The following is a 26,075-nucleotide window of genomic DNA, read 5'->3' as shown; positions in this document are numbered from 1 at the left end:
ATGTAGCTGAGGATACAATGTAGATAACAATAACTTTATTTATATTGTGCTTTTCAATACCAACCTGGTTTCAGAGCATTTCGTATTATTCTGTATGTAAATCTGAGGCACTCTATATAGTACGATATGTTACGTTTTGTATGGTATGTATTGAGGATGTCCAAACCCATTGTATGCTATGTTACGAATTACAAATCGTATTATATGTTAAAAATTTGAAAACTGTACAATATGTTACGAATTCGCCAAACGTATGATATGTTACGAATTCTAGCTAGGTGGCTAACGTTAGCTAGTCTAGGGATTAGGGTTAAGTTTAGGAGTTAAGTTAAAGGGTTAAGGTTAGGAAAATGGTTAAGGTTAGTGTTAGCTAAAAGGGTTAGGGGAAGGGGTTGCAAAGTAGCAAGTAGTTGAAAAGTTGCTAATTATCCGTGATGAGGTTCAAGTCCGCAACCTTTGGGTTGCTAGACGTTCGCCTTATACGGCCACCCAGCCAATCACTCTGCTTTCATTTAATTATCCATCTGTCTTATGTAACCATACCAAAAGTAACATATCATACTAATTTGCATTTCCCGGATTTACATTTACTATGTTATGTCTAGTCTATGAGTCCAGGCTGTCAATACAGGTAAAAGTGCTTCATATCATAAAATAAAAGTACTAACAAAGAAACAAAGACAGGAGGAAGGATAATGAAAAATAAATAGCTAATTAAAATAATTCATTAAAAATCATACATTAAAAGCATCTTAATAAAAGTATTGTCTTCAGCAGGGTTTTAAAAAGAGTAGCCTAGTAGATACCAACTTTAGGTAAATATGATTTAGAAACTATTGCAAATAAGAACATTTTAATAATTTCCTGGTAAAGAATAGAACAAGAAATAAAACAAGTCAAATGTTATGTGGTAATTTCTAAACTTCAATATTTATATGTACAAAAAGAGACACTGTATATCCATTCAAGACAGCTGAAGAAATAACAACAACAAAAAACTAATCAAATGTCTTGCCAGTTACAGCAATCACTTTTCTCAACACAAAACGTCATACATTCATGTAAAGTTTTCAGCTTGTGCAAGAAACAAATAAGGATACAGCGATAAAGGAATCTAATTTAAACATCATAAAATATGAACTGAATGCGTACAGTAGGCTCTATACAGTATATGTGCACAGATATTGTTGATATACCATGGAGCTGATTGATTCACAACAGGGTTTTGAACAAGGCTGTTTTTCTTTTATAACTGAAATATTTTAATACATCTTTGGTGTTTGAAATTAAACATGTCGACTGAAGGTGTCAAGGTGATGCCATGATGATGATTAAACAGGCGTGGTCATTGATAGTCATGGATGTCAGTGCTATTTGTTACCAATCTGTTGGTAGAGAACCATTGACACCACCATGGCGGCAATCTGAAACGATGACAGGTCACAAGTGTTAACACAATATAATAGTTACGTTCCAAATGGCACTACTACTGTTGACTAGGGCCCAAATGGCATTCTATTACCTTTATAGTGCACTACTCATGAACAGGGCCCATAGGGCTCTGGTCAAACGTTGTGAACTACAGTGCCTTCGAAAGTATTCAGACCCCTTGACTTTTTCCACATTATTCTAAAATTGATTAAATAAAATCTCAGCAATCTAAACACAATACCCCATAATAACAAAGCGAAAACAGATTTTTTAGAAATGTTTGCAAATGTATAAAAAATAAAAAACAGAAATACCTTATTTACATAAGTATTCAGACCCTTTGCTATGAGACTCGAAATTGAGCTCAGGTGCATCCTGTTTCCATTAATCATCCTTGAAATGTTTCTACAACTTGATTGGAGTCCACCTGTGGTAAATTCAATTGATTGGACATGATTTGGAAAGGCACCCACCTGTCTATATAAGGTCCCACAGTTGACAGTGCATGTCAGAGCAAAAACCAAGCCATGAGGTCGAAGGAATTGTCCGTAGAGCTCAGAGACAGGATTGTGTCGAGGCACAGATCTGGGAAAGGGTACCAAAAAATGTCTGCAGCATTGAAGATCCCCAAGAACACAGTGGCCTCCATTATTCTTAAATGGAAGAAGTTTGGAACCACCAAGACTCTTCCTAGAGCTGGCCGCCCGGCCAAACTGAGGAATCGGGGGAGAAGGGCCTTGGTCAGGGCAGTGACCAAGAACCCGATGGTCACTGACAGAGCTCTAGAGTTCCTCTGTGGAGATGGGAGAACCTTCCAGAAGGACAACCATCTCTGCAGCACTCCACCAATCAGGCCTTTATGGTAGAGAGTGACCAGACGGAAGCCACTCCTCAGTAAAAGGCACGACAGCCCACTTGGAGTTTGCCAAAAGGCACCTAAACGACTCTCAGACCATGAGAAACAAGATTCTCTGGTCTGATGAAACCAAGATTGAACTCTTTGGCCTGAATGCCAAGCGTCACGTCTGGAGGAAACCTGGCACCATCCCTACGGTGAAGCATGGTGGTGGCAGCATCATGCTGTGGGGATGTTTTTTCAGCGGCAGGGACTGGGAGACTAGTCAGGATCGAGACAAAGATGAACGGAGCAAAGTACAGAGAGATCCTTGATGAAAACCTGCTCCAGAGCGCTCAGGACCTCAGACTTGGGCGAAGGTTCACCCTAAGCACACAGCCAAGACAACGCAGGAGTAGCTTTGGGACAAGTCTCTGAATGTCCTTGAGTGGCCCAGCCAGAGCCCGGACTTGAACCCGATCGAACATCTCTGGAGAGACCTGCAAATAGCTGTGCAGCAACGCTCCCCATCTAACCTGATAGAGTTTGAGAGGATCTGCAAAGAAGAATGGGAGAAACTCCCCAAATACAGGTGTGCCAAGCTTGTAGCGTCATACCCAAGAATACTCTATGCTGTAATCGCTGCCAAAGGTGCTTCAACAAAGTACTGAGTAAAGGGTTGAATAATGATGTAAATATGTTATCCGTTTAAAAATAATAATAATTTAGCAAACATTTCTAAAAACCTGTTTTGGCTTTGTCATTATGGGGTATTGTGTGTAGATTGATGAGGGTTGGAAAACAATTTAATCAATTTTAGAATAAGGCTGTAACGTAACAAAATGTGGAAAAAGTCAAGGGGTCTGAATACTTTCCGAAAGCACTGTATGTAGGGAATAGGATGCTATAGGATGGTATTTGGGATGCAGATAGTATTGTAACAGGTACTGTACCTCAAGGGCAGCGATGCCCAGTCCCACAGCTCCAATGATGACAGCGTTGTCCTCGATCAGGTTCAGCAACATATTAAAGCAGCCAATGACTTCCTGGGGAAGAAACAGTACTACAGTATTAGAATTAGATAGATGTAGATAGGGGATTCATTGATTAAAAACACACAAACACAGGCTATTAAATGTCAAACCTAGCCAGGGGAAGGAGTTTTTCGTGACCCCACCAAGAATGGTCAAGTCCAAGGACCCAGAGTTTTACCTGGTCAGGTACCAGTGTAAGGAAACACTCCTGATCTAAACAAAGCACATAGGATGACCCTGTACTGTATTATTAGATATCTGTACCGAAGACTCCGCAGCTGGTTCCATGCAAGTGGCAGTGTTCTTGCAACATGTGAGTGGGTAAACAGAGATAGTTGGGTTCCCTTGAAAGGGAGATCCATCGAAGTCTGTGTAATTGCGGAATCCACAGCACTTGAACTAGGAGGGAAGCACAAAGACAAATCATTATTACATGGTAGCATCTACAGAACACAGTAAGCAACTAGCTTAGCAAAGCACCACTGCCTTCTCTGAAACCTGTAAATAATCTGTATAAGAACATATGTATTTCTTGAGTATACAAATGTGAGCTAATAACATCCACTGGCATAGTGGCAATAGATTCACTACTTAATATAGTAGTATGAATGAATGAATGAAGTATACCTGTTCCATGGTGCCATTCCATAGTGAAGTCAGGCTCCCATCATTCCCATAGTCTTTTTTAATGCTGGCAACAACCTTCTCACTAAGGTCCTCAAGAATTTCCTTAGCCTAAAACATACAAACATAACACAAACTCATTTCCACAAATTCATAAAAGCTTTACTGTCCCAACATTAGGCAATGTGATTTATAACTGTATAAAAACTGTTTTCATCTGCCAACATGAACAAAACCACCACCAGCATAGCCAAATAAAGTTTCAAACGTTCACCCTATTTACTAATTAGTGCACTGCTTTTGACCAGGGCCCGTGTTAATAGCTACCTACCAGTGGTTGGAAGACTAGGACCAGAATGCACCCAGCCACCTCTGCAATGAATATGATCAGGATGATGATAAAGAACTGGAAAGGAACAGACAAGCATACAATGGTTAAGGGTTTGATTTTTTAAAAAATGTTTAAAAAGGGGTCAAAACTATGACCAATATGACATCAGGTCAAAATTCTATAAATATAATTGTATTGGCTATCAACATACAACATCATTTTGTGATCAGGATGATAAATAACTGGAAAGAATAAAAATGGCGACAGGCAAGCATACAGTGACCAATTACCAAGCAAAAGATAATGGGTCAAAACTATCACTATGACATTATGTCAAAGGTCAAGATAGCCCTATTTGGTAAAAGACCAAGTCCAGATTATGGCAAGAACAGCTCAAATAAGCAAAGATAAATGACAGTCCATCATGACTTTAAGACATGAAGGTCAGTCAATTCTGAACATTTCTAGAACTGAAAGTTTCTTCAAGTGCAGTCGCAAAAACCATCAAGCGCTATGATGAAACTGTCTCACATGAGGACCGCCACAGGAATGGAAGACCCAGAGTTACCTCTGCTGCAGAGGATATGTTCATTAGCGTTACCAGCCTCAGAAATTGCAGCCCAAATAAATGTTTCACTGAGTTCAAGTAACAGACACATCAACATCAACTGTTCAGAGGAGACTGTGTGAATCAAGCCTTCATGGTCGAATTGCTGCAAATAAACCACTACTAAAGGACACCAATAAGAAGAAGAGACTTGCTTAGGCCAAGAAACACGAGCAATGGACATTAGACCAGTGGAAATGTGTCCTTTGGTCTGGAGTCCAAATTTGAGATTTTTTGGTTCCAACCGCCGTGACTTTGTGAGATGCGGCGGTGTGGGTGAACGGATGATCTCTGCATGTGTATTTCCCACCGTAAAGCATGGAGGAGGAGGTTGTTATGGTGTGGGTGCGCTTTGCTGATGACGCTGTCTGTGATTTATTTAGAATTCAAGGCACACTTAACCAGCATGGCTACCACAGCATTCTGCAGCGATACACCATCCCATCTGGTTTGGGCTTAGTGGGACTATCATTTGTTTTTCAACAGGACAATGACCCAACACACCTCCAGGCTGTGTAAGGGCTATTTGACCAAGAAGGAGAGTGATGGAGTGCTGCATCAGATGACCTGGCCTCCACACCGCAGAGTGAAGGAAAAGCAGCCAACAAGTGCTCAGCATATGTGGGAACTCCTTCAAGACTGTTGGAAAATCATTCCAGGTGAAGCTGGTTGAGAGAATGCCAAGAGTGTGCAAAGCTGTCATCAAGGCAAAGGGTGGATATTTGAAGAATCTCAAATATAAAATATTTTTGATTTGTTTAATACTTTGTTGGTTACTACATGATTCCATATGTGTTATTTCATAGTTTTGATGTCTTCACTATTATTCTACAATGTAGAAAATAGTAAAAATAAAGAAAAACCGTTGAATGAGTAAGTGTTCTAAAACTTTTGACCGGTAGGGTACACAATTATATATTTATAGACTTTTGACCTAATGTCATAGTGATAGTTTTGACCCATTACCTTTTGCTTGGTAATGGGTCACTGTATGCTTGTCTGTCGCCATTTTGTTTCTTTCCAGTTCTTTATCATCATCAATAAAAGGAGGAGAAGAAAAAAAGGAACAAATATTGAATGAATCTTTCCATACCAGTATGTAAATTCAAAAATAAACAGAGTAAAAGTCAAGTTGGTATTTGTATTAAATCGATGTATGAATATTTATGTTCAATGGTCAAAGGTGACTCACCAGCATCAGCATACACCTGGACTCCTTCATGGCTCCACAGCACCCTAGGAAGCCCATGATCAGCAGGACAACTCCAACCCCAATGAGCAGGTAGGCCACGTTAGCCAGCTGGCCCAGTTCTGCTGGGGCATCCTCAATGTTGTCTAACACGCCCAGTAGAGAGCCACTGTCCACCTTCACCCACACCCCCACCGCCAGGATGGCCACACCCGCCAACTGATACACACAACAGGGAGAGAGAAAGAGGAGAAATAGGGGGAGGGGGTAGATTTAGTGTTTGGGACAATGTTGATGAAGAGCACAGGGAGTATACTTTCAATACTCTGAAAACTCCAAAGCATATCATAAGAATGCATCGTGGAGAAAAGCTGAGTATAAGTGGGGAAAGTGTTGTCAACATCATACAAAATGTGGTAATCTACGCAACCATTACCTTTAAAAAAAAAATAATAATGTAAATCCCAAACCCACAGTAATTAGCAAGTATGACAAGGCAGGTTATTCATCTACTGTGACTAAAAATGACAAGCAATATTAATTCTGGGAAATATTCTAACCAGATAGAGTATATAGGTAAAGTTTTCCTCAGTACACAAATCTATCCTCACAAAGATATGAGTCATTTATGGTCACCGTGGAACTTGGATGTGACACATTGTTGTTCTGAAGTGCACTTTCTTATCCTGTTCGCTCTCTGAAAAACCTGAATGACCTTGAAAATATCTAAGGGGTTATTAACCCTAACAGGTCAGGAGGCTTGGGTTCAAAATGGCGGTTGTGTGGACATCTACATGTTCCGAGTGCTACAGAGGACAGGGGAAGTGACAACTTAATTCAGAGCCTTCAAGTGAATATAATAGCTTCTGTTTTTAGCATAATATGCTTTCTCTCGACTGTTTTGATGTTAGTATAGAGATGGAATATAGGAGATGGGGAGGGGGGATTATTGAATGTTAGCTGAATAAAGGTTTAAACTTACAAAGATGGCTCCATTGAAGATGAACATCATAATCTTGAGAAACCCGGAGCAACACATCTTCACCGTCTGTTGTTTCCTTCTCTTGAACAACAAAACAAAACTTCAACAGTGAGTTTAGGGACAGGGTTGCCCAGCCCTGTTCCTGGAGAGCTACCCTTCTGTAGGTTTTCGCTCCAACCCCAGGTGTTACTAACCTGATTCATCTTATCAACCTGCTAATTATTAGAATCAGGTGTGCTAGATTAGGGTTGGAGCAAAAACCTACAGGACGGTGGCTCTCCAGGAGCAGGGTTGGGCAGTCCTGGTTTAGGAGATACACTTGGACATACAGAATACGTAGTCAGCTATGGTTTCAGGCCAGTGTGTGTGTGTATGTTCATACAATTGTAGTGTTTTAACTAGACAGCCAACCTGTCTGGTTACAAGATCACAGGATGTTAAACCAGGCTTGTCTGAATCATGTTACAATGGCACAGGGCCTCCACGCCAGCGTCCATTTTAGTTACACATTAACCAGGGAGAAAGAGACGGTTATGGGGCGAAAGCAATGCTGTCTAAATATAGCATTTTATTTGTTTTCATTTAGCAATAAACTGGGTTTGTGGTTGAAATTAACAATCAGAAAAGACAACTACGTTTACATTTTGTAAAACTGTGTATTCTACTATGTGCCCATGTTGTGTTTGCCAGTCAAATTCTAAGAAGACTTACCAATCACAACATCTTCATGACGCTAACTTCTTTATTTCAACTGTCAGTCCCACATCCCTCAAAAACCCTTAGACTGGTAACACGGCTTTCACACCTTGCAAGATAGTACCAGTCCATCTCTTTACTTGAAGTCGGAGCTACTGGGCAGATAACTGTCAAAAGTAGTCCCTTGGTCAAAAGTAGTGCACTAAATAGGGAATAAAGGGCCATTTGGGACGCACTCAGAGTTGATTGATGTTTTATTACTAGAGGTATTTTACAGCCATTGGTATTACTGGAACAGTCGATTAGTCTTATCGGAATGTTCCTGACAGTCACTGACCTTCAGTAGCATAGAAAACACCTCCATGAGATACAGACTTAGCTATCAAGACCCATAATATCTTTATGGTCCTTTTCTCCAGTAGCTTGTGGGCTTTGTGGGAAAGTGTCACTGGACGAGACCAAGCCTAGTTTTTTGGTGTGTACTTTAGTATCATAGTAAATACATTTACATTTTTTAAAAAATTTTAGTCATTTAGCAGATGCTCTTATCCAGAGCGACTTACAGTTAGTGAGTGCATACATTTTTTTTACCTCCATAAGGCACACAGACATATAGTTTAGAATTGTTATGTTGATACAGTATTTGTTTATGCCCTCTTCTCTAGTAGCTTGCTGGCTTCCAGTGAACTGGAGAAGTGTCACTGGATGAAACCAAGCCTAGATTTTATGACCATCATGACCAGGTTGTTCCTTTTTGCTGTTTATCAGTCACTGTCTTTATTTACTTTGACAACTTTCACCTGCTACCCACAGGGCCATAAACGTCCCCGTGACCAGGAAAGATATAACAAGATTGAGAGGCAGAATGCTACCTGAGTTAATGTTTTTAAAACAAAGGGTGAGTTTCCCAGACAATGATTAAGTCTAGTGCTGGACTAAAAAGCATGTTCCGGTCTAGGCTTAATCTCTGTCTATGAAACTGGCCCTAAATGTGATTTATCAACAGCACCATCCCAGGCCAGGAGTCTCGGTTTCCCTCTAGTCACATGACTAGTGTATGAGAATGCAGCAGCACCATCAACATTTTAACAAGTCATTAATATGTTGCCATTTGATCTCATGTCTGCTAGAACTTTAATGTGAACCAGTCTTTCATTGGGCAAAGTTCTCCCCTTAGATACAGGATCTTCGGACAGAAGCAACCGGATTCATGCTAATAAGTTATTTATTAATCCCAAAATTAATCTTCCTTCTAACAGAAGACACATTTCTTAATTTTTTAAAAATACAATGTATCAGTTAAATAGAACGATTTCTCTGGATGTCTGCGATCTGACTTTCTGTTGCATATTGGATGCAAATGCAACCTGTCACAAAATGTATTAAATTGAGTATTAGTTTATTTACTGAAGAAAGTACTGGTTTTCATGAAGTGTTTTTTATCTAGTACATCAGACAAGTACTATTGTATCATTCAAGTTTGTGTATAGTAGATTACTTTAAGTGGAGTAGGAGAATTGAGTCTCTTACCTGTGCTGAGGTGATGACTGTTGAGGTCTGAGAGGAGTGTTTGTCCCAACAAGTCTCTATCTGACCCTTTATCCTCTCCCACAGGTCTGACACACACATGAGGGGAGGGAGTAATTGACCAAAGCACCACTGATTGGTTTCTAGTTTAGGACAACTTCCTGGAGGCTAAAGTCCTACCGAGGTGAAAAACACACACACATTCTAGAGGGTGAAAAACACAACTACACAAATTATTGCTGCACTTTTGTCACTTATTCCTCTTCAGAATCTATTGAACCTCAAGAAGACAAAAAGTATTTCAAACTACCTTTCATTCAAACATGTGGTATTGCACTCTCTCACTGTTTACTGCGTGGCTCATCATTCATTTATAGACCAGGAAAACTTTTTTTCCGTCAAAACCCCAACACATTGACGTCACTCAGCCAAGTGTCATGACCTGTCGCTAAGTCCAGTAAGAACTGCTGTAAAAAAAAACTTTGTCAGCAACCCAAATGGCACCCTATTCCCTATGTAGTGCACTACTTTTGACCAGGGCCTGTAGAGAATAGGGTGACATTTGGGACATACCCAAACCTATCCATCAACTCTATTTTTACCCCTTTTATGAATGGAACATCTGGAGATAAGAAACATTTTTAGATTATGTCTAAGGTAGACCTACTAGGTCTATGTCAAATGACCACAAACAATGGCAACAACTAACTGCACTCAAACACACTCAGACATTCCCAAGGAAATGTATTCATACATGTTAGCTGACATGGGAGTTCATAGCATTCATCTTACAGTATAAAGTAATTAGAAGCAGTTTCTACGACTGAACTATTCAATGAGGAAGTCACTACATGTTACTAAGCAGTTACTGTAATTGAAGGTAGGCAAATAAAGATATTTTGGGATGAAAGCAAGAGAGATACACCTGACCGGACTTCAATAAATTTACATTACATTCTTTATTTTGTTCATTCGAGGGGATTGAGCAGATATACAGTCATTAACTGAAATGAATCAAATGAAATCATGCTATGACTTTTACATTTGACCTGAGCACTAAAACACAAACCTATAAAACACAACCAGACCATACACAAATATAGTAAGACGTTTTTCCATTGAATGCCTGATGTAGAATCTAATAGCTCATTCAGTTACAGTAGTTAGTGGGACAGTGCAGGTCAGGAAGGACATTTAGTCCAGCACGGTTGGGGTCAATTCCTTTTCAATTCAGCCAATGCAGGAAGTAAACCGAAATTCTAATTCTCCACAACGCTACTCCATAAGAATAAAAATGGAATTGGAATTTCAGTTCAGTTCCTGAATTGACTGCATTGAAATTGAATTGACCCCAACCCCAGTATCCAGTTGAATCAAGAAACTTTGGCAGGTTGGTTGGTCAGTCATAGTTGACCTAACATTTTGGTTTACAGTGTATAGGCTACAGCTGAACATTCATAAGCAATAGCCTCATAAGCCAGCCATCTAGACGCTCCCTTAGTATAGGGCCTTGAGTTTTTCCACCACGCAGCCAGGAGAAACTCAGGGCCCTACAATGTCGTTGATGTCAGGCAGACACAGCTGCGTTATTGACACTATTAGAGCAGGTGCCTCCATTATTACTGCAGTGACACTCAACATCCACATGGGGGCAGTATGATCATTTTTACCCAATACATTACTGGGAGGTTATACATGTGGAGTGTGCGACTCAGTATGATCATGACACAATCAAACAGAATCTGAACTACAGCACTGAACAACTGTTCTTAGGCTAGGCTTGGGTTGTGGGAAGGCTCCCAGATGAAGTTTCCCCTAGGTACAGATCTAGGATCAGCTTACCCTCCCCAATCCTAACCATTAGTGGGGGAAATGTTAAACTGACCCAAGATCAGTGTCTAGGGGCAACTTCACCCTACTCTGGGAAGCTTATCCTATAGCAAAATACATGCCATCAGCTCATTCTAAACAAGAGAACTGATGTGAAATCTGTTGTTAGAGGCAAAGTGAGTGCAAGTGACTGGGGAACCAGTCGGTAACAGGGATAGTAGCAACAATGTTACACAAAACCAAGAGTACATTCACAACGCTAGATTTCTGGCAAGTCATTGAGCGTGTGTGGGAGTGTTTGTGTATTTAATTTTTTCAGTGTGTGTTTGTGTGTGTGTGTGTGTGCGCGAGCATGTATACCGTATGTATGTTTAAGGCGTTATCAGCAGGAGCAGCCACCCTTGTTGTCTGGGGGCGTGTCCTGTAGGCTGGGGCCCTTGTGATTGGCCAATGGGCTGGGCTCCCCATTCATGCTCTCGCTCATCTTCTCGCAGATGCGGTCGACGAGACACTCGAACACCTGCTTCACGTTGATGTTGTCTTTGGCACTGGCCTCGAAGAACTGGAACCCTGGAGAAAGAGGGAGGGAGGATGGAGAACAGGGAAACAAAGGATTACTAGAAGCAACAAACCTAGCAAAAGAGTGACTTGCATTTTGTTCTCTGTGAGAGATAGATAGATATATATATATATATATATATATATATATATATATATATATACACTACCGTTCAAAAGTTTGGGGTCACTTAGAAATGTCCTTGTTTTCCATGAAACCATACATGAAATGAGTTTGAATAGGAAATATAGCAAAATAAATAGGAAATGTAGTCATTGACAAGGTTAGAAATAATGATTTTTAATTGAAATAATAATTGTGTCCTTCAAACTTTGCTTTCGTCAAAGAATCCTCAATTTGCAGCAATTACAGCCTTGTAGACCTTTGGCATTCAGTTGTCAATTTGTTGAGGTAATCTGAAGAGATTTCACCCCATGCTTCCTGAAGCACCTCCCACAAGTTGGATTGGCTTGATGGGCACTTCTTACGTACCATACGGTCAATCTGCTCCCACAAAGGCTCAATAGGGTTGAGATCCGGTGACTGTGCTGGCCACTCCATTATAGACAGAATACCAGCTGACTGCTTCTTCCCTAAATAGTTCTTGCATAGTTTGGAGCTGTGCTTTGGGTCATTGTCCTGTTGTAGGAGGAAATTGGCTCCAATCAAGCGCAGTCCATAAAATGTTGCAAAATTCCTTCATCAATATCCCTTTTACCCTGTACAAATCTCCCACTTTACCACCACCAAAGCACCCCCAGACCATCACATTGCCTCCACCATGCTTGACAGATGGCATCAAGCACTCCTCTAGCATCTTTTCATTTGGTCTGCGTCTCACAAATGTTCTTCTTTGTGATCCGAACACCTCAAACTTTGATTTGTCTGTCCATAACACTTTTTTCCAATCTTCCTCTGTCCAGTGTCTGTGTTCTTTTGCCCATCTTAATCTTTTCTTTTTATTGGCCAGTCTGAGATATGTATTTTTCTTTGCAACTCTGCCTAGAAAGTCAGCATCCCGGAGTCGCCTCTTCACTGTTGACGTTGAGACTGGTGTTTTGCGGGTACTATTTAATGAAGCTGCCAGTTGAGGGCCTGTGAGGCGTCTGTTTCTCAAACTAGACACTAATGTTTTTGTCAGTTGTGCACCGGGGCCTCCCACTCCTCTTTCTATTCTGGTTACAGCCAGTTTGCGCCGTTCTGTGAAGGGAGTAGTACACAGCGTTGTACGAGATCTTCAGTTTCTTGGCAATTTCTCACATGGAATAGCCTTCATTTCTCAGAACAAGTATAGACTGCCGAGTTTCAGAAGAAAGTTATTTGTTTCTGGCCATTTTAAGCCTGTAATCGAACCCACAATTGCTGATGCTCCAGATACTCAACTAGTCTCAAGAAGGCCAGTTTTATTGCTTCTTTAAATCAGCACAACAGTTTCAGCTGTGCTAACATAATTGCAAAAGGCTTTTAAAATGATAAACTTGGATTAGCAAACACAACGTGCCATTGGAACACAGGACTGATGGTTTCTGATAATGTACACCTATGAAGATATTCCATTAAAAACAATACAATAGCCATTTACATCATTAACAATGTCTACACTGTATTTATAGGTGACCTCAAACTTTTGATACTGGGGTCACTTATAAATACAGTGTAGACATTGTTAATGATGTAAATGGCTATTGTATTGTTTTTACATACACACACACTACCAGTCAAAAGTTTGGACACACCTACTCATTCAAGGGTTTTTCTTTATTTTTACATTGTAGAATAATAGTGAAGACATCAAAACAATGAAATAACACATATGGAATCATGTAGTAAACAAAAAAAAGTGTTAAACAAATCAAAATATATTTTATATTTGAGATTCTTCAAATAGCCACCCTTTGCCTTGATGACAGCTTTGCACCCTCTTGGCATTCTCTAAACCAGCTTCACCTGGAAAGCTTTTCCAACAGTCTTGAAGGAGTTCCCACATATGCTGAGCACTTGTTGGCTGCTTTTCCTTTACTCTGCGGTCCGACTCATCCCAAACCATCTCAATTGGGTTGAGGTCAGGGGGTTGTGGAGGCCAGGTCATCTGATGCAGCACTCCATCACACCCTGGAGGTGTGTTGGGTCATTGTCCTGTTGAAAAACAAATGATAGTCCCACTAAGCCCAAACCAGATGGAATGGTGTATCATTGCAGAATGCTGTGGTAGCCAAGCTGGTTAAGTGTGCCTTGAATTCTAAATATAATCACAGACAGTGTCACCACAAAGCATCCCCACACCATAACACCTCCTCCTCCATGCTTTACAGTGGGAAATACACATGCGGAGATCATCCGTTCACCCACACCGCGTCTCACAAAGACATGGCGGTTGGAACCAAAAATCTCTAATTTGGACTCCAGACCAAAGGACACATTTCCACCGGTCTAATGTCCATTGCTCGTGTTTCTTGGCCCAAGCAGGTCTCGTCTTCTTATTGGTGTCCTTTAGTAGTGGTTTCTTTGCAGCAATTCGACCATGAAGGCCTGATTCACACTGTCTCCTCTGAACAGTTGATGTAGAGATGTGTCTGTTACTTGAACTCTGTGAAGCATTTATTTGGGCTGCAATTTCTGAGGCTGGTAACTCTAATGAACTTATCCTCTGCAGCAGAGGTAACTCTGGGTCTTCCATTCCTGTGGCGATCCTCATGAGAACCAGTTTCATAATAGTGCTTGATGGTTTTTGCGACTGCACTTTAAGAAACTTTCAAAGTTCTTGAAATGTTCCGTATTGACTGACCTTCATGTCTTAAAGTAATGATGGACTGTCATTTCTCTTTGCTTATTTGAGCTGTTCTTGCCAAAATATGGACTTGGTCTTTTACCAAATAGGGCTATCTTCTATATACCCCCCCTACCTTGTCACAACACAACTGATTGGCTCAAACGCATTAAGTCAATTCCACAAATTAACTTTTAAGAATGCACACCTGTTAATTGAAATGCATTCCAGATGACTACCTCATGAAGCTGGTTGAGAGAATGCCAAGAGTGTGCAAATGTGTCATCAAGGCAAAGGGTGGCTATTTGAAGAATCTCAAATATCAAATATATTGTCATTTGTTTAACACTTTTTTGGTTACTACATGATTCCATGTGTTATTTCATAGTTTTGATGTCTTCATTATTATTCTACAATGTAGAAAATAGTCAAATTAAAGAAAAACCCTGGAATGAGTAGGTGTGTCCAAACTTTTGACTGGTACTGTATATATGTTTATTTTCTGGGTATGTACTGTATATACAGTGGGGGGGAAAAGTATTTAGTCAGCCACCAATTGTGCAAGTTCTCCCACTTAAAAAGATGAGAGAGGCCTGTAATTTTCATCATAGGTACACGTCAACTATGACAGACAAATTGAGAAGAAAAAAAATCCAGAAAATCGCATTGTAGGATTTTTAATGAATTTATTTGCAAATTATGGTGGAAAATAAGTATTTGGTCACCTACAAACAAGCAAGATTTCTGGCTCTCACAGACCTGTAATTTCTTCTTTAAGAGGCTCCTCTGTCCTCCACTCGTTACCTGTATTAATGGCACCTGTTTGAACTTGTTATCAGTATAAAAGACACCTGTCCACAACCTCAAACAGTCACACTCCAAACTCCACTATGGCCAAGACCAAAGAGCTGTCAAAGGACACCAGAAACAAAATTGTAGACCTGCACCAGGCTGGGAAGACTGAATCTGCAATAGGTAAGCAGCTTGGTTTGAAGAAATCAACTGTGGGAGCAATTATTAGGAAATGGAAGACCACTGATAATCTCCCTCGATCTGGGGCTCCACGCAAGATCTCACCCCGTGGGGTCAAAATGATCACAAGAATCCCAGAACCACACGTGGGGACCTAGTGAATGACCTGCAGAGAGCTGGGACCAAAGTAACAAAGCCTACCATCAGTAACACACTACGCCGCCAGGGACTCAAATCCTGCAGTGCAAGACGTGTCCCCCTGCTTAAGCCAGTACATGTCCAGGCCCGTCTGAAGTTTGCTAGAGTGCATTTGGATGATCCAGAAGAGGATTGGGAGAATGTCATATGGTCAGATGAAACCAAAATATAACTTTTTGGTAAAAACTCAACTCGTCGTGTTTGGAGGACAAAGAATGCTGAGTTGCAGCCAAAGAACACCATACCTACTGTGAAGCATGGGGGTGGAAACATCATGCTTTGGGGCTGTTTTTCTGCAAAGGGACCAGGACGACTGATCCGTGTAAAGGAAAGAATGAATGGGGCCATGTATCGTGAGATTTTGAGTGAAAACCTCCTTCCATCAGCAAGGGCATTAAAGATGAAACGTGGCTGGGTCTTTCAGCATGACAATGATCCCAAACACACCGCCCGGGCAACGAAGGAGTGGCTTCGTAAGAAGCATTTCAAGGTCCTGGAGTGGCCTAGCCAGTCTCCAGATCTCAACCCCATAGAAAATCTTTGGAGGGAGTTGAAAGTCCGTGTTGCCCAGCGACAGCCCCAAAACATCACTGCTCTAGAGGAGATCTGCATGGAGGAATGGGCCAAAATACCAGCAACAGTGTGTGAAAACCTTGTGAAGACTTACAGAAAACGTTTGACCTGTGACATTGCCAACAAAGGGTATATAACCAAAGTATTGAGAAACTTTTGTTATTGACCAAATACTTATTTTCCACCATCATTTGCAAATAAATTCATAAAAAAATCCTACAATGTGATTTTCTGGATTTCTTTTCTCATTTTGTCTGTCATAGTTGACGTGTACCTATGATGAAAATTACAGGCCTCTCTCATCTTTTTAAGTGGGAGAACTTGCACAATTGGTGGCTGACTAAATACTTTTTTCCCCCACTGTATGCCAATATTAGTCTGTCTTTTAAGGTTGCGAGACAGATAGACAGACAGGAGACAGACAGAGAAAGAGAAGAGTGTGTATTCCCTGCCACCCAGCTCTTCAGCCAGTCTCTGTCCGTCCTCAGAAAGAGAGAGCGAGCGAGCGACAGACAGGAGACGGACAGAGAAAGAGAAGAGTGTGTGTATTCTCTCCCACCCAGCTCGTCAGCCAGTCTCTGTCCGTCCTCCGCTGGTACCAGCCTGTCGTCCTCCAGGTCAGCCTTGTTCCCCACCAGGATCACCTGGGCGTTGTCCCACGAGTACGTCTTGATCTGGGTCGCCCTGGGGACCGGACAACGACAATCAATATATGACTTTCATAACAATAGTATGCATCTGTTACTGTATTTAACCTCAGAGGTAACTAGTGTTGCAAAACCCTCGCATTCCAGCTGTTTCATGACTTAGCGAACACGATTTTCCAACAACAGGTAAATCGAATGGAGAAAGCTGAGCCCCATGGGAGTACTGTACCCACCAGTCCTGCCCACGCACGCACGCATGCGCGCGCGCACACACACACACAGAGAAAGTTAGTGTGAATGTCTGTGCTGTGTCAAATGTAATTGAATAAACTTTATTGATCCTAGAAGGGGATATGACCCACCAGTCCTGCACAGCGTAGAATGAGTCCTGGTTGGTGATGTCATACATGAGCAGGAAGCCCATGGCTCCTCTGTAGTAGGCTGTGGTGATGGTCCTGTAACGCTCCTGGCCCGCCGTGTCCTGTCACACACACACACACACAGTTGGTTGTTTTAAAGAGAGAGTTAGTACCATGTCGTCTATGCCCCACCTAAATAAATACACACAGCACAGCTTTTAAATGGACGCCTCCAGTTTCAAAACACAATAGGCTTATCCTTACTGCAGCAACAGACAGATGAGCCACGAGGGCTACTAGGCTAGCACACAGAAACACTGTCAACCAACATACTGTAGGTCCTGTAGCGATGGAGAATCACCTTCCCCAAAGATATAGAATAACTTAAGGAATTAAAAAATCACCCATTATGACCTCACCTCATTGACTTGAAACGGGGACTCCCGTTCTAGTATTTCTATGGGGTTCACATTGCCCCAGCACAGCAAAAGCCATAAGGGCCATCCATCATACAGACACATGGTGTGAGTAGTGGAGGAGTATTAGGGGTTAACTGGTTAACTGTAGCCTACTCTGCTGCAGGGAAGAAGAGAATGATTAACCCATAACTGCAGCAGAGCAGAGGGAAGTCCCTGCCAAGACAGCCCTCCTGTTTCCACACCCTATATGTACACCAGGATACAATGGCACTGATGCAGAATACTGTAAACCTGGTCTGACTAACATAACCGATAGGGCAAGGCGTTATTCCATCCTGAGCAGGAAAAACTCTGGGCCCTAGTTATAGTAGCAGTAACTAGGACCTGGAAGTTGTTCCTGGTCAGGTCAGGGAAACGGCTGGCACTAGCAATAACACCTCAACGAATAATCAATATTACAACTAAGCTAATGTGGATGGTTGATCTAGATAGCAACATGCGGGCGGCAGGTAGCGTAGTGGGTAAGAGCGTTGTGCCAGTAACCGAAAGGTCGCTGGTTCTAATCCCCGAGCTGACTAGGTGAAAAATCTGTCGATGTGCCCTTAAGCAAGGCACTTAACCCTAATTGCTCCTGTAAGTCGCTCTTATCTAAATGACTAAAATGTAAATATCAGCGGTCATAAAGATATGACCAGTAGTTTAGTGTAGTGGTGAGAAAGCTACTGTGAGAGAATCTTCTAGGCACCCTTTTCCCTAAACCTACATAGTGCACTACTTTGTCATGATAATAGGGTGCTATTTGGGACGCAGCCCTCATCTTCTTCTTGTGAGAATCCCATCTGACAGACAGCAATACTGTAATAGACATGTATAGGGCGGCAAGTAGCCTAGCGGTCAAGAACGTTGGGCTAGTAAACGAAAGGTTGCTGGTTCGAATCCCTGAGCTGACTAGGTGAAAACCCTGTCGATGTCCCCTTGAGCAAGGCACTTAACCCTAGTTCCTCCTGTAAGTCGCTCGGGATAAGGGAGTCTGCTAAATGACTCAAATGTAAAACGTATTGGGTGTCAGATTGCACTGTAAGCCGAGACAGCAGCACAGCCTTCCGCATCTTTTGTCAAGGGACGATGTTCAACATCAAGTGAGGTTAACGTCGAGAGTGTATAGTCCAACCACAGTCTGTGTCCAAAATGGCACCCTATTCCCCATATAGTGCACTACTTGGGCCCTGGTCAAAAGTAGTGAATGAGGAAACAGGGTGCCATTTCAGATACCGTACATAATACAGTAAACAGGCAACATGTTTCAAGCAACTGTGGGCCCTTCTTTGACGTGTATAGCTGTTATTTCAGGGCCCATCTTTGACGTGTATAGCTGTTATTTCAAGGCCCTTCTTTGACTTGTATAGCCGTTATTCAGGACCCTTCTTTGACGTGTATAGCTGTTATTTCAGGGCCCTTCTTTGACGTGTATAGCTGTTATTTCAGGGCCCTTCTTTGACGTGTATAGCTGTTATTTCAGGACCCTTCTTTGACGTGTATAGCTGTTATTTAGGGCCCTTCTTTGAAGTGTATAGTGCTGTTATTTCAGTGGACAAACATCCTCCTCACTCAGCATACCATCATCAGCCTGCTGGAACATAAGGGGCAAAAATTCAGAGAATTAATGTTGTTTTAGCAAAAACTTCCTCTCCTTCCTCCCTTGTTTTGAGTAGGCTGGTAAAACAAGCCAGGCGAACATAGCAGACAAAAAGGCACAGTAACAAGCAAGAATATGCACAAGGATGCTCACACACACTCCCTCAAGTTTTACACACCTTCCCTATAACCTTTGACCCCCTTGCTGCCAGCTCTTAGGAAACTGTTGGGGAAAAAACGTGTTTGACCAAATACAATGCTATTACTCTGTAAACAAATTAACAACAGACTTTCAGCATGCTTATATAGAGAAGGGCACTCAACATGTACTGCACTGACACAAATGACTGATGATTGGTTGAAAGAAATTGATAATAAGAAGATTGTGGGAGCTGTACTGTTTTCAGCGCAGCCTTTGATATTATTGACCATAACCTGTTGAGAAAACGTATGTGTTATGGCTTTTCAACCTCAACTCTGAATACTCAACTCTGAATACACGATAAGGTAATCCATCTAATAGAACTGGAAGCTTCTCTAATGTCAAACATGTCAAGTGTGGTGTACTGTAGGGCAGCTCTCTAGGCCCTCTACTCTTTTCTATTTTTACCAATGACCTGCCACTGGCAATAAACAAAGCATGTGTGTCCATGTATGCTGATGATTCAACCATATATACACACACACACACGTGTCAGCAACCACAGCTAATAAAGTAACTGAAAGCCTTAACAAAGACTTGCAGTTAGTTTTGGAATGGGTAGCCAGTAATAAACTGGTCCTGAACATCTCTAAAACTAAGAGCATTGTATTTGTATTATTATTCCCTAAGTTCTAGACCTCAGTTGAATCTGGTAATGAATGGTGTGGCTTTTGAACAAGTTGAGGAGACAAAATTACTTGGTGTTACCTTAGATTGTAAACTGTCATGGTCAAAATATATAGATTCAATGGCTGTAAAGATATGGAGATGTCTGTCCGTAATAAAGAGATGTTCTACTTTTTTGACACCACACAAAGCAAATCCTGTAGGCTCTAGTTCTATCTTATCTTGATAATTGTCCAGTCATATGGTCAAGTGCTGCAAAGAAAGTTAAGCTGCAGCTGGCCCAGAACAGAGCGGCACGTCTTGCTCTTCATTGTAATCAGATGGCTAATATTAATACTATGCATGTCAGTCTCGCTTGGCTAAGAGTTGAGGAAAGACTGATTGTTTCTTATAAAAACAAGAAGTGAAGCAATGTGTTGGAAATTCCTAATTGTTTGCCTAGTCAATTTACACACACCACTGACACACACACTTACCCCACCAGATATGCCACCAGGGGTCTTTTCACAGTCCCACGGTCCATAATAAATTCAAGGAAACGTACAGTATTATACAGAGCCATGAGTGCATGGAACTCCCATCTGACATAGCGCAAACCTGGTTTCAAAAAACAAATAAAGCAACACCTCACGGCACAACGACTCTCCCCCACATGACCTACTTGTTGTGTGTATGTACTGACATGTATGTGGAACTGATAGAGGCACACACACTACAAGTAAAGTATTGTCTGTAATGTCTTTTTCCCAGTGAGACTAGCTGTCCACCATTGGCGTCGGCTAATGGGGATCCTAATAAATCTAAATCAAACCCCCTTCTTACCCAGATCTGTAGCTTGACCCTCTTATCGTTGCGGTAGACCGTCTTGACCTTGAAGTCGATGCCCACGGTGGAGACGAAGGCCGAAGTAAAGGAGTCGTCAGCGTAGCGGAAGAGTAAGCTGGTCTTCCCAACGCTGCTGTTGCCGATGATCAGCAGCTTGAACATGTAGTCAAAGTTCTGGTCGGCGGCATCCTTCTGGGCCTGGGTCTGCTGCTGGCTGGCACCGGGGTCGCTCGCCAGCGCCATCTAGAGGAGCGGAGGGGAGGAAACAGTTGAAGCAGTGCAACTCCTAGTCCAGGGGTACGTTCAGTACGACAGAACTGTGTGTAACGTTTAATTCCACAGAAACGGTACTGTACCGAACGACCAGCTAAAATAACGTTGTGATTATGGTGGCCCAGAGGTCGATTGAGTTTTGCAATTTCAAATGGTCATACCCATATTGTTCAGCCCACACCATAGGGCCAAACCTTGCCCACATCCTTCATGAAACTATTCAATATTTGGTCAGTCATTGGACCTGACTATGTGAGGATCAGGGTGAATTTATGACAATGTTGTGAGTCAGCAGGTTTCCTCCATAACTCTCGCTCGCCCTCTGTTTTCCTGTATCATGAATAAAAGCCAGAGTATCCTGTCCACTCCCTCCATCCCTCACTCTCCTCCATCCCTTTCCTCCCCCATCCCTCTCTTCACTATAGTCCTGCAGCATGAATAAAAAGCCTGGGGTAATTCCACAGTAACGGAATTGCGCTGAGACAGATTTCTCACTTAAAATGTATGCCAAACAAAAACCATTGATTTCAAAGTTTAACAAACCATACAGCTCTATGCACAATGACTACTTTTAACAATAGAACACTGAATATTTTACAAAAACATATTTACTGGAAGAACTGTGCAGATGCAAAATTTGGTAACAGAATTTCGGTAAAATCTCCCTCAGTTTAGGTGTCCACGTTTTCCTAAATATCTGCTCTGAATTAAGATTCAATAATGTCTGCAGAAAGAATGGGGTGTCAGCTATAACATGACACTGACTTTAAAAAAAAGAAGGTTTTTGAACTACAGTAAGTGAAGTCTATTTACACCAGGTAACGGAATTGCAGTAATGGAATTTCATCATGGGTCTCTGATCTGTACTACACAGAAATGCATAATCATGGATATGAACGTCATTCTCTTCATGGTGATGTATCCTAGGTATAAATATGCAATATCCTCCTTGGGTATTATTCTACACACTGGCTATTATTTTAATGAGCTCTATACCCAAACAAGACCAAAGTTGGTTGGTCTGGACCAAATTGGAACCAATCATAGACATCTATGTTTCACAAGTTTGGACATCAAAGTAAAGCACAGTAGAGTACAGTACAGCACACCAGTAGAGTAGAGATCAGTACAGTAAAGTATAGTTCAGTACACTACAGCAGAGTAGAGTTCAGTACTGTTCAGTAATGTAGAGTATAGTTCAGTACAGTAGAGTTCAGAGCAGTACAGCAGAGTACAGTACATTAGGGTACTCAACTCTAGTCTGCTCTACTGTACAATACCCTACTTTTCTTTACTGTATACTGTGCAAACTTGTGAACCCAACTGTAGTTTGTGAATACTATGATTTCCCATTGTAGCTATTTCGATTTGGTAATGGAATTGAGTTTTACCAACAAAATTGATATCAGTAAAAACCCTAATTGATCGGTCTACCTTCACTTCTTACTTTTGTGAACTTTAATTATCCTCCCTCCTCATGAGGGAGAGAAATTAGAAAATATCTTAAAGATGTGGGTTTTTGGTAACGGAATTAAGGCAAAGGGCAATGTTTCTTAAACTTACAGAGTTTACAAAACGAAATATACTCTGAACAAAAATATAAAATGCAACATGTAAAGTGTTGGTCCCATGTTTCATGCGCTGAAATAAAAGATCCCAGAAATTGTTAATACGCACAAAACGCTTATTTCTCTCAAATGTTGTGCACAAATTTGTTTACATCCCTGTTAGTGAGCATGTCTCCTTTGCCAAGATAATCCATCCACGTGACAGGTGTGGCATATCAAGAAGCTGATTAAACAGCATGATCATTACATAGGTGCACCTTGTGCTGGGGACAATAAAAGGCCACTAAAATGTGCAGTGTTGTCACACAACACAATGCCACAGATGTCTAAGGTTTTGAGGGAGCGTGCAATTGGCATGCTGACTGCAGGAATGTCCACCAGATGTGTTGCCAGAGAATTGAATGTTCATTTATCTACCATAAGCCACTTCGAACTTAGTTTTAGAGGATTTGTCAGTACGTCCAACCGGCCTTACAACCGCAGACCACATGTATAGCGTTGTGTGGGCGAGCGGTTTGCTGATGTCAACGTTGTGAACAGAGTGCCGCATGGTGGCAGTGGGGTTATGGTATTGGCAGGCATAAGCTATGGACAATGAACACAATTGCATTTTATTGATGGCAATTTGAATGCACAGAAATACCGTGAAGAGATCCTGAAGCCCATTGTCGTGCCATTCATAAAAGGTTGAAGCTCATTTACTGCATTTTAAAAACTCTAAAACTCTATTTGGAGAACAGCAAAAACAAGCAAAAATGACCTCAGCCATTATCACATTGGTTACTGTAGCTTCATTCACCACAATCGATCTACAAACACATAGCCTATTAGCTATACAATTAGCTGCTGCACATTAACTCAGCACCGGGATTAAAAACTATAATTTATTACATACTGAGGGATCTGTTAGCAAAAAAAGTATTTTATTAACAAAAGGTAAACAAATAAGTTTGCTTTACAGAACCATCTTTTTTGTGCAGTTTTATAGAACATTTCCTGCAATGCTAAACATTCTGCCATGGGGTAGGGAGACATTTTTGCAGTTTTAAAGCTACATTTCATGCAATTCTATTCTATTCAATAACCTTCTTTGCCATGACTTATGCCAGGTTAATATGATATCTGAGTGAAAGTGACAAAATCAATGGGTGCCCCTTGGAGGTCAGGACCCCCTGGGCACGTGCCCAGCGTGCCGGTCGGAATTCGGCCATGATTACTATAAGTTTTGATAGCTGGCTAGACTAACTACACTAATCTAATCTGTTTGACTAACATGGGCTAATTGAGTGACTGTCAGTGAGTGGAAAAAGGAAATCTGCTGCAACCAAGTTTTGAAATTGCACCTTTTATATTCTACTATTCTAACACTCAACAGTAAGTTGAGACTCCGACTGAGTTCCAATGGTTTAAAAATAAATAAAGATCTGAACCTCGGTGTCCTCATATGTAGCTACGATCCTGTATATGCCTCAATTTCTAAAAAAATATAGACTTTGGTTTGACACCCATTTTGACATGCTCCTATGAACTTCACATATTGGTGCTCATTGGTCCTTTTACATAGAAATGACCCCAGAATGTCCACTCTTCCTTCATCCCTCTCTCCCCTGGCCTGCAGCATATGAGCGACGCTGAGCCGAGCAGTGCTCTTTGCCTGATTAAGACCGTTTCCTTGGCGACAAGCTCAGCACAAACCATCCAGGGCCATAAAAGAGGGACTGGCAAATACAAACTAAGCAGAACAGAGACTCAACACACACAATGAATACAGTAACACGACTAGAAGACACCAGAGCGTGCTGCTGTTGCCAAAATAGCACTCAATTCTGACTGCATTTATGTTGGCATCCATTTTTGCGGTCTTTATGAGGAGAATTGCCCCATATCAATGCATTCAATTTCAATGTAGGCCCTTTTATCAATCATAAAACCATACAGGTACATTACCCTCCTTCCAAAAATGAACATATTCAAAAGCAAAGATACTACACATGATGAGTGATCCATTGCCCTTTAAAAAAAAAGAGGTAATTACATATTCCACTGGTAACAGTTGCCAACATTACAAGTACATTTCCACCTGAGGCTGGAAATGTTGGTCTCTCTGACAAGGTCTAGGTGACCGTGACCCAGAGGAAGAGGGACTTGAGCTCACAGTGGTGGTGGAAGGCATCAGGACATGATTCAACATTCCACTCACTGTACATAGTGGGCATATCTGAAATACTACTTCCCCTAGAGTCTACAGTGCATTACTTTTGATCAGAAACACATAGCTGGTGTGTGTGTGTGTGTGTGTGTGTGTGTGTGTTGATGGAAAAGGTAAATGAGGTCACCTGTTTGAGGTGATGATGGGTGGGACGCTTTTAATTCCTCCCAACAGGATATGATGACCCAAACAATTTATGGTGGTGTCCCGAATGGCACCCTATTCCAAGTGGTGCACTAGCGAGTGCCATTTGGGATGCCAACATTACAATCTCATTCATGTATGGCCAATAGACTATAGGTCTAACATACAAATGTAAACCGTTGAACTGCCTGCTCAAAAAGTAAGCAGTAAAGGGATACATTCCCAATTCAAGTTGCCCTACAGCCTTCGTTCTTTTTTATTTACAGTTGACGGTAATAGATCTGTACACATAGGCCTAGTCTACTCTACTTTGACGTAGTAGGCATAATAACCATACAAAATAATGACTAGTTGTAACTGGTTGTAGGCACTTGCTGAAAGCTTTTTACATAGAGAAACTCAGGCAAAACGCAACAGCTGTCCCAAAACCACACGAGCAGTCCTCGTCTAAGCTGACTGTAACCTTTTGCAAAAAATATATTAAAAACACCCATAACTTTGGTTTTGACACTCATGAAAGTCAACGTTCAGAGAAGCATCTCTGGGCTTCCATATGGCCAATATTTAATTTACATCATGTCAAATAAGAAAAGAACCTATGGAAAAGAACCAAACACAAAACCCCATAAGAAATGCTCCTGAAAATACTGTCGGTTTCTTTTTCATTACCTCAAATCCAGTGTGTGAATCCTTTTTTTCGTCCACTCCCTCCTCCCGTTCCAACTCGATGTCTATTTCTTTTCTCTCGCCTAATGTAAGGTACTCCCGGATCTCATGCTCGCTCTTCCGTTGATTTTGCGATATGGAAGGCTGCGGAAGTTTCCCAATTTTTAATCCGGTGTCACCGACAGACCGACTGACGGAACGTCGATGAATCCACGTTCACACAACCTCTAAACATACAAACTCTGTAAGTAGTGTTGCCCGTTTGCTTAACTCCAAAGGTAGTCAACGAGTGCGGTGCGCGTTGTGCATTGCAACGTTGTTGCTTTTTGATGTATTGTTAGTTTTT

The 26,075-nt window shown here is 41.4% G+C and overlaps 2 protein-coding genes across 3 annotated transcripts; both read right to left on the bottom strand.

The window, feature by feature from the left end:
- Positions 1–20: 20 nt before the first annotated feature.
- Positions 21–9,345, bottom strand: LOC311118087 (tetraspanin-1-like). 2 transcript variants are annotated; one of them, XM_084192963.1, is made up of 8 exons: positions 9,260–9,345; positions 7,034–7,114; positions 6,055–6,270; positions 4,256–4,330; positions 3,928–4,035; positions 3,565–3,699; positions 3,220–3,312; positions 21–1,424 (listed from the first exon to the last, which is right to left on the bottom strand). In XM_084192963.1, exons 2-8 carry the CDS (start codon positions 7,088–7,090, stop codon positions 1,371–1,373), a joined length of 738 nt encoding a protein of 245 aa, XP_084049089.1. In that variant the 5' UTR covers positions 7,091–7,114; positions 9,260–9,345; the 3' UTR covers positions 21–1,370. The 2 variants fall into 2 exon arrangements, with proteins under 2 accessions (XP_084049089.1, XP_084049090.1); XM_084192964.1 differs by having other exon boundaries at positions 7,034–7,109; positions 9,260–9,335.
- An 851-nt stretch (positions 9,346–10,196) lies between these two features.
- LOC311118091 (ras-related protein Rab-3D-like) lies at positions 10,197–25,982 on the bottom strand. The gene is made up of 5 exons (XM_084192966.1): positions 25,733–25,982; positions 20,867–21,112; positions 17,165–17,283; positions 16,715–16,839; positions 10,197–11,656 (listed from the first exon to the last, which is right to left on the bottom strand). The coding sequence occupies exons 2-5, from the start codon at positions 21,110–21,112 to the stop codon at positions 11,469–11,471; spliced, it is 678 nt and encodes a 225-aa protein (XP_084049092.1). The 5' UTR covers positions 25,733–25,982; the 3' UTR covers positions 10,197–11,468.
- Between the last annotated feature and the right edge of the window lie 93 nt (positions 25,983–26,075).

Source organism: Coregonus lavaretus (assembly GCF_964263955.1).
Source record: "Coregonus lavaretus genome assembly, contig: HAP1_SCAFFOLD_984, whole genome shotgun sequence".
In the NCBI taxonomy this organism is placed as follows: Eukaryota; Metazoa; Chordata; class Actinopteri; order Salmoniformes; family Salmonidae; genus Coregonus; species Coregonus lavaretus.
The sequence above is the reverse complement of the archived record's forward strand: the minus strand, read 5'-3'. Positions and strand labels throughout refer to the sequence as shown.

What these genes read in the sequence shown, in the direction of transcription:
- LOC311118087 (XM_084192963.1), bottom strand. Translation starts at nt 7,090, where the DNA reads ATGTGTTGCTCCGGGTTTCTCAAGATTATGATGTTCATCTTCAATGGA. An exon ending in TCTTCAATGGAGCCATCTTT is followed by an intron (nt 6,271 to 7,033) that starts GTAAGTTTAAAC and finishes TGTGTGTATCAG; the next exon opens with TTGGCGGGTGTGGCCATCCT. An exon ending in GGAATGGCACCATGGAACAG is followed by an intron (nt 3,700 to 3,927) that starts GTATACTTCATT and finishes CTTCCCTCCTAG; the next exon opens with TTCAAGTGCTGTGGATTCCG.
- LOC311118091 (XM_084192966.1), bottom strand. Translation starts at nt 21,112, where the DNA reads ATGGCGCTGGCGAGCGACCCCGGTGCCAGCCAGCAGCAGACCCAGGCC. An exon ending in GGGTCAAGCTACAGATCTGG is followed by an intron (nt 17,284 to 20,866) that starts GTAAGAAGGGGG and finishes TGTGTGTGACAG; the next exon opens with GACACGGCGGGCCAGGAGCG. An exon ending in TTCTACGCTGTGCAGGACTG is followed by an intron (nt 16,840 to 17,164) that starts GTGGGTCATATC and finishes TCCGGTCCCCAG; the next exon opens with GGCGACCCAGATCAAGACGT.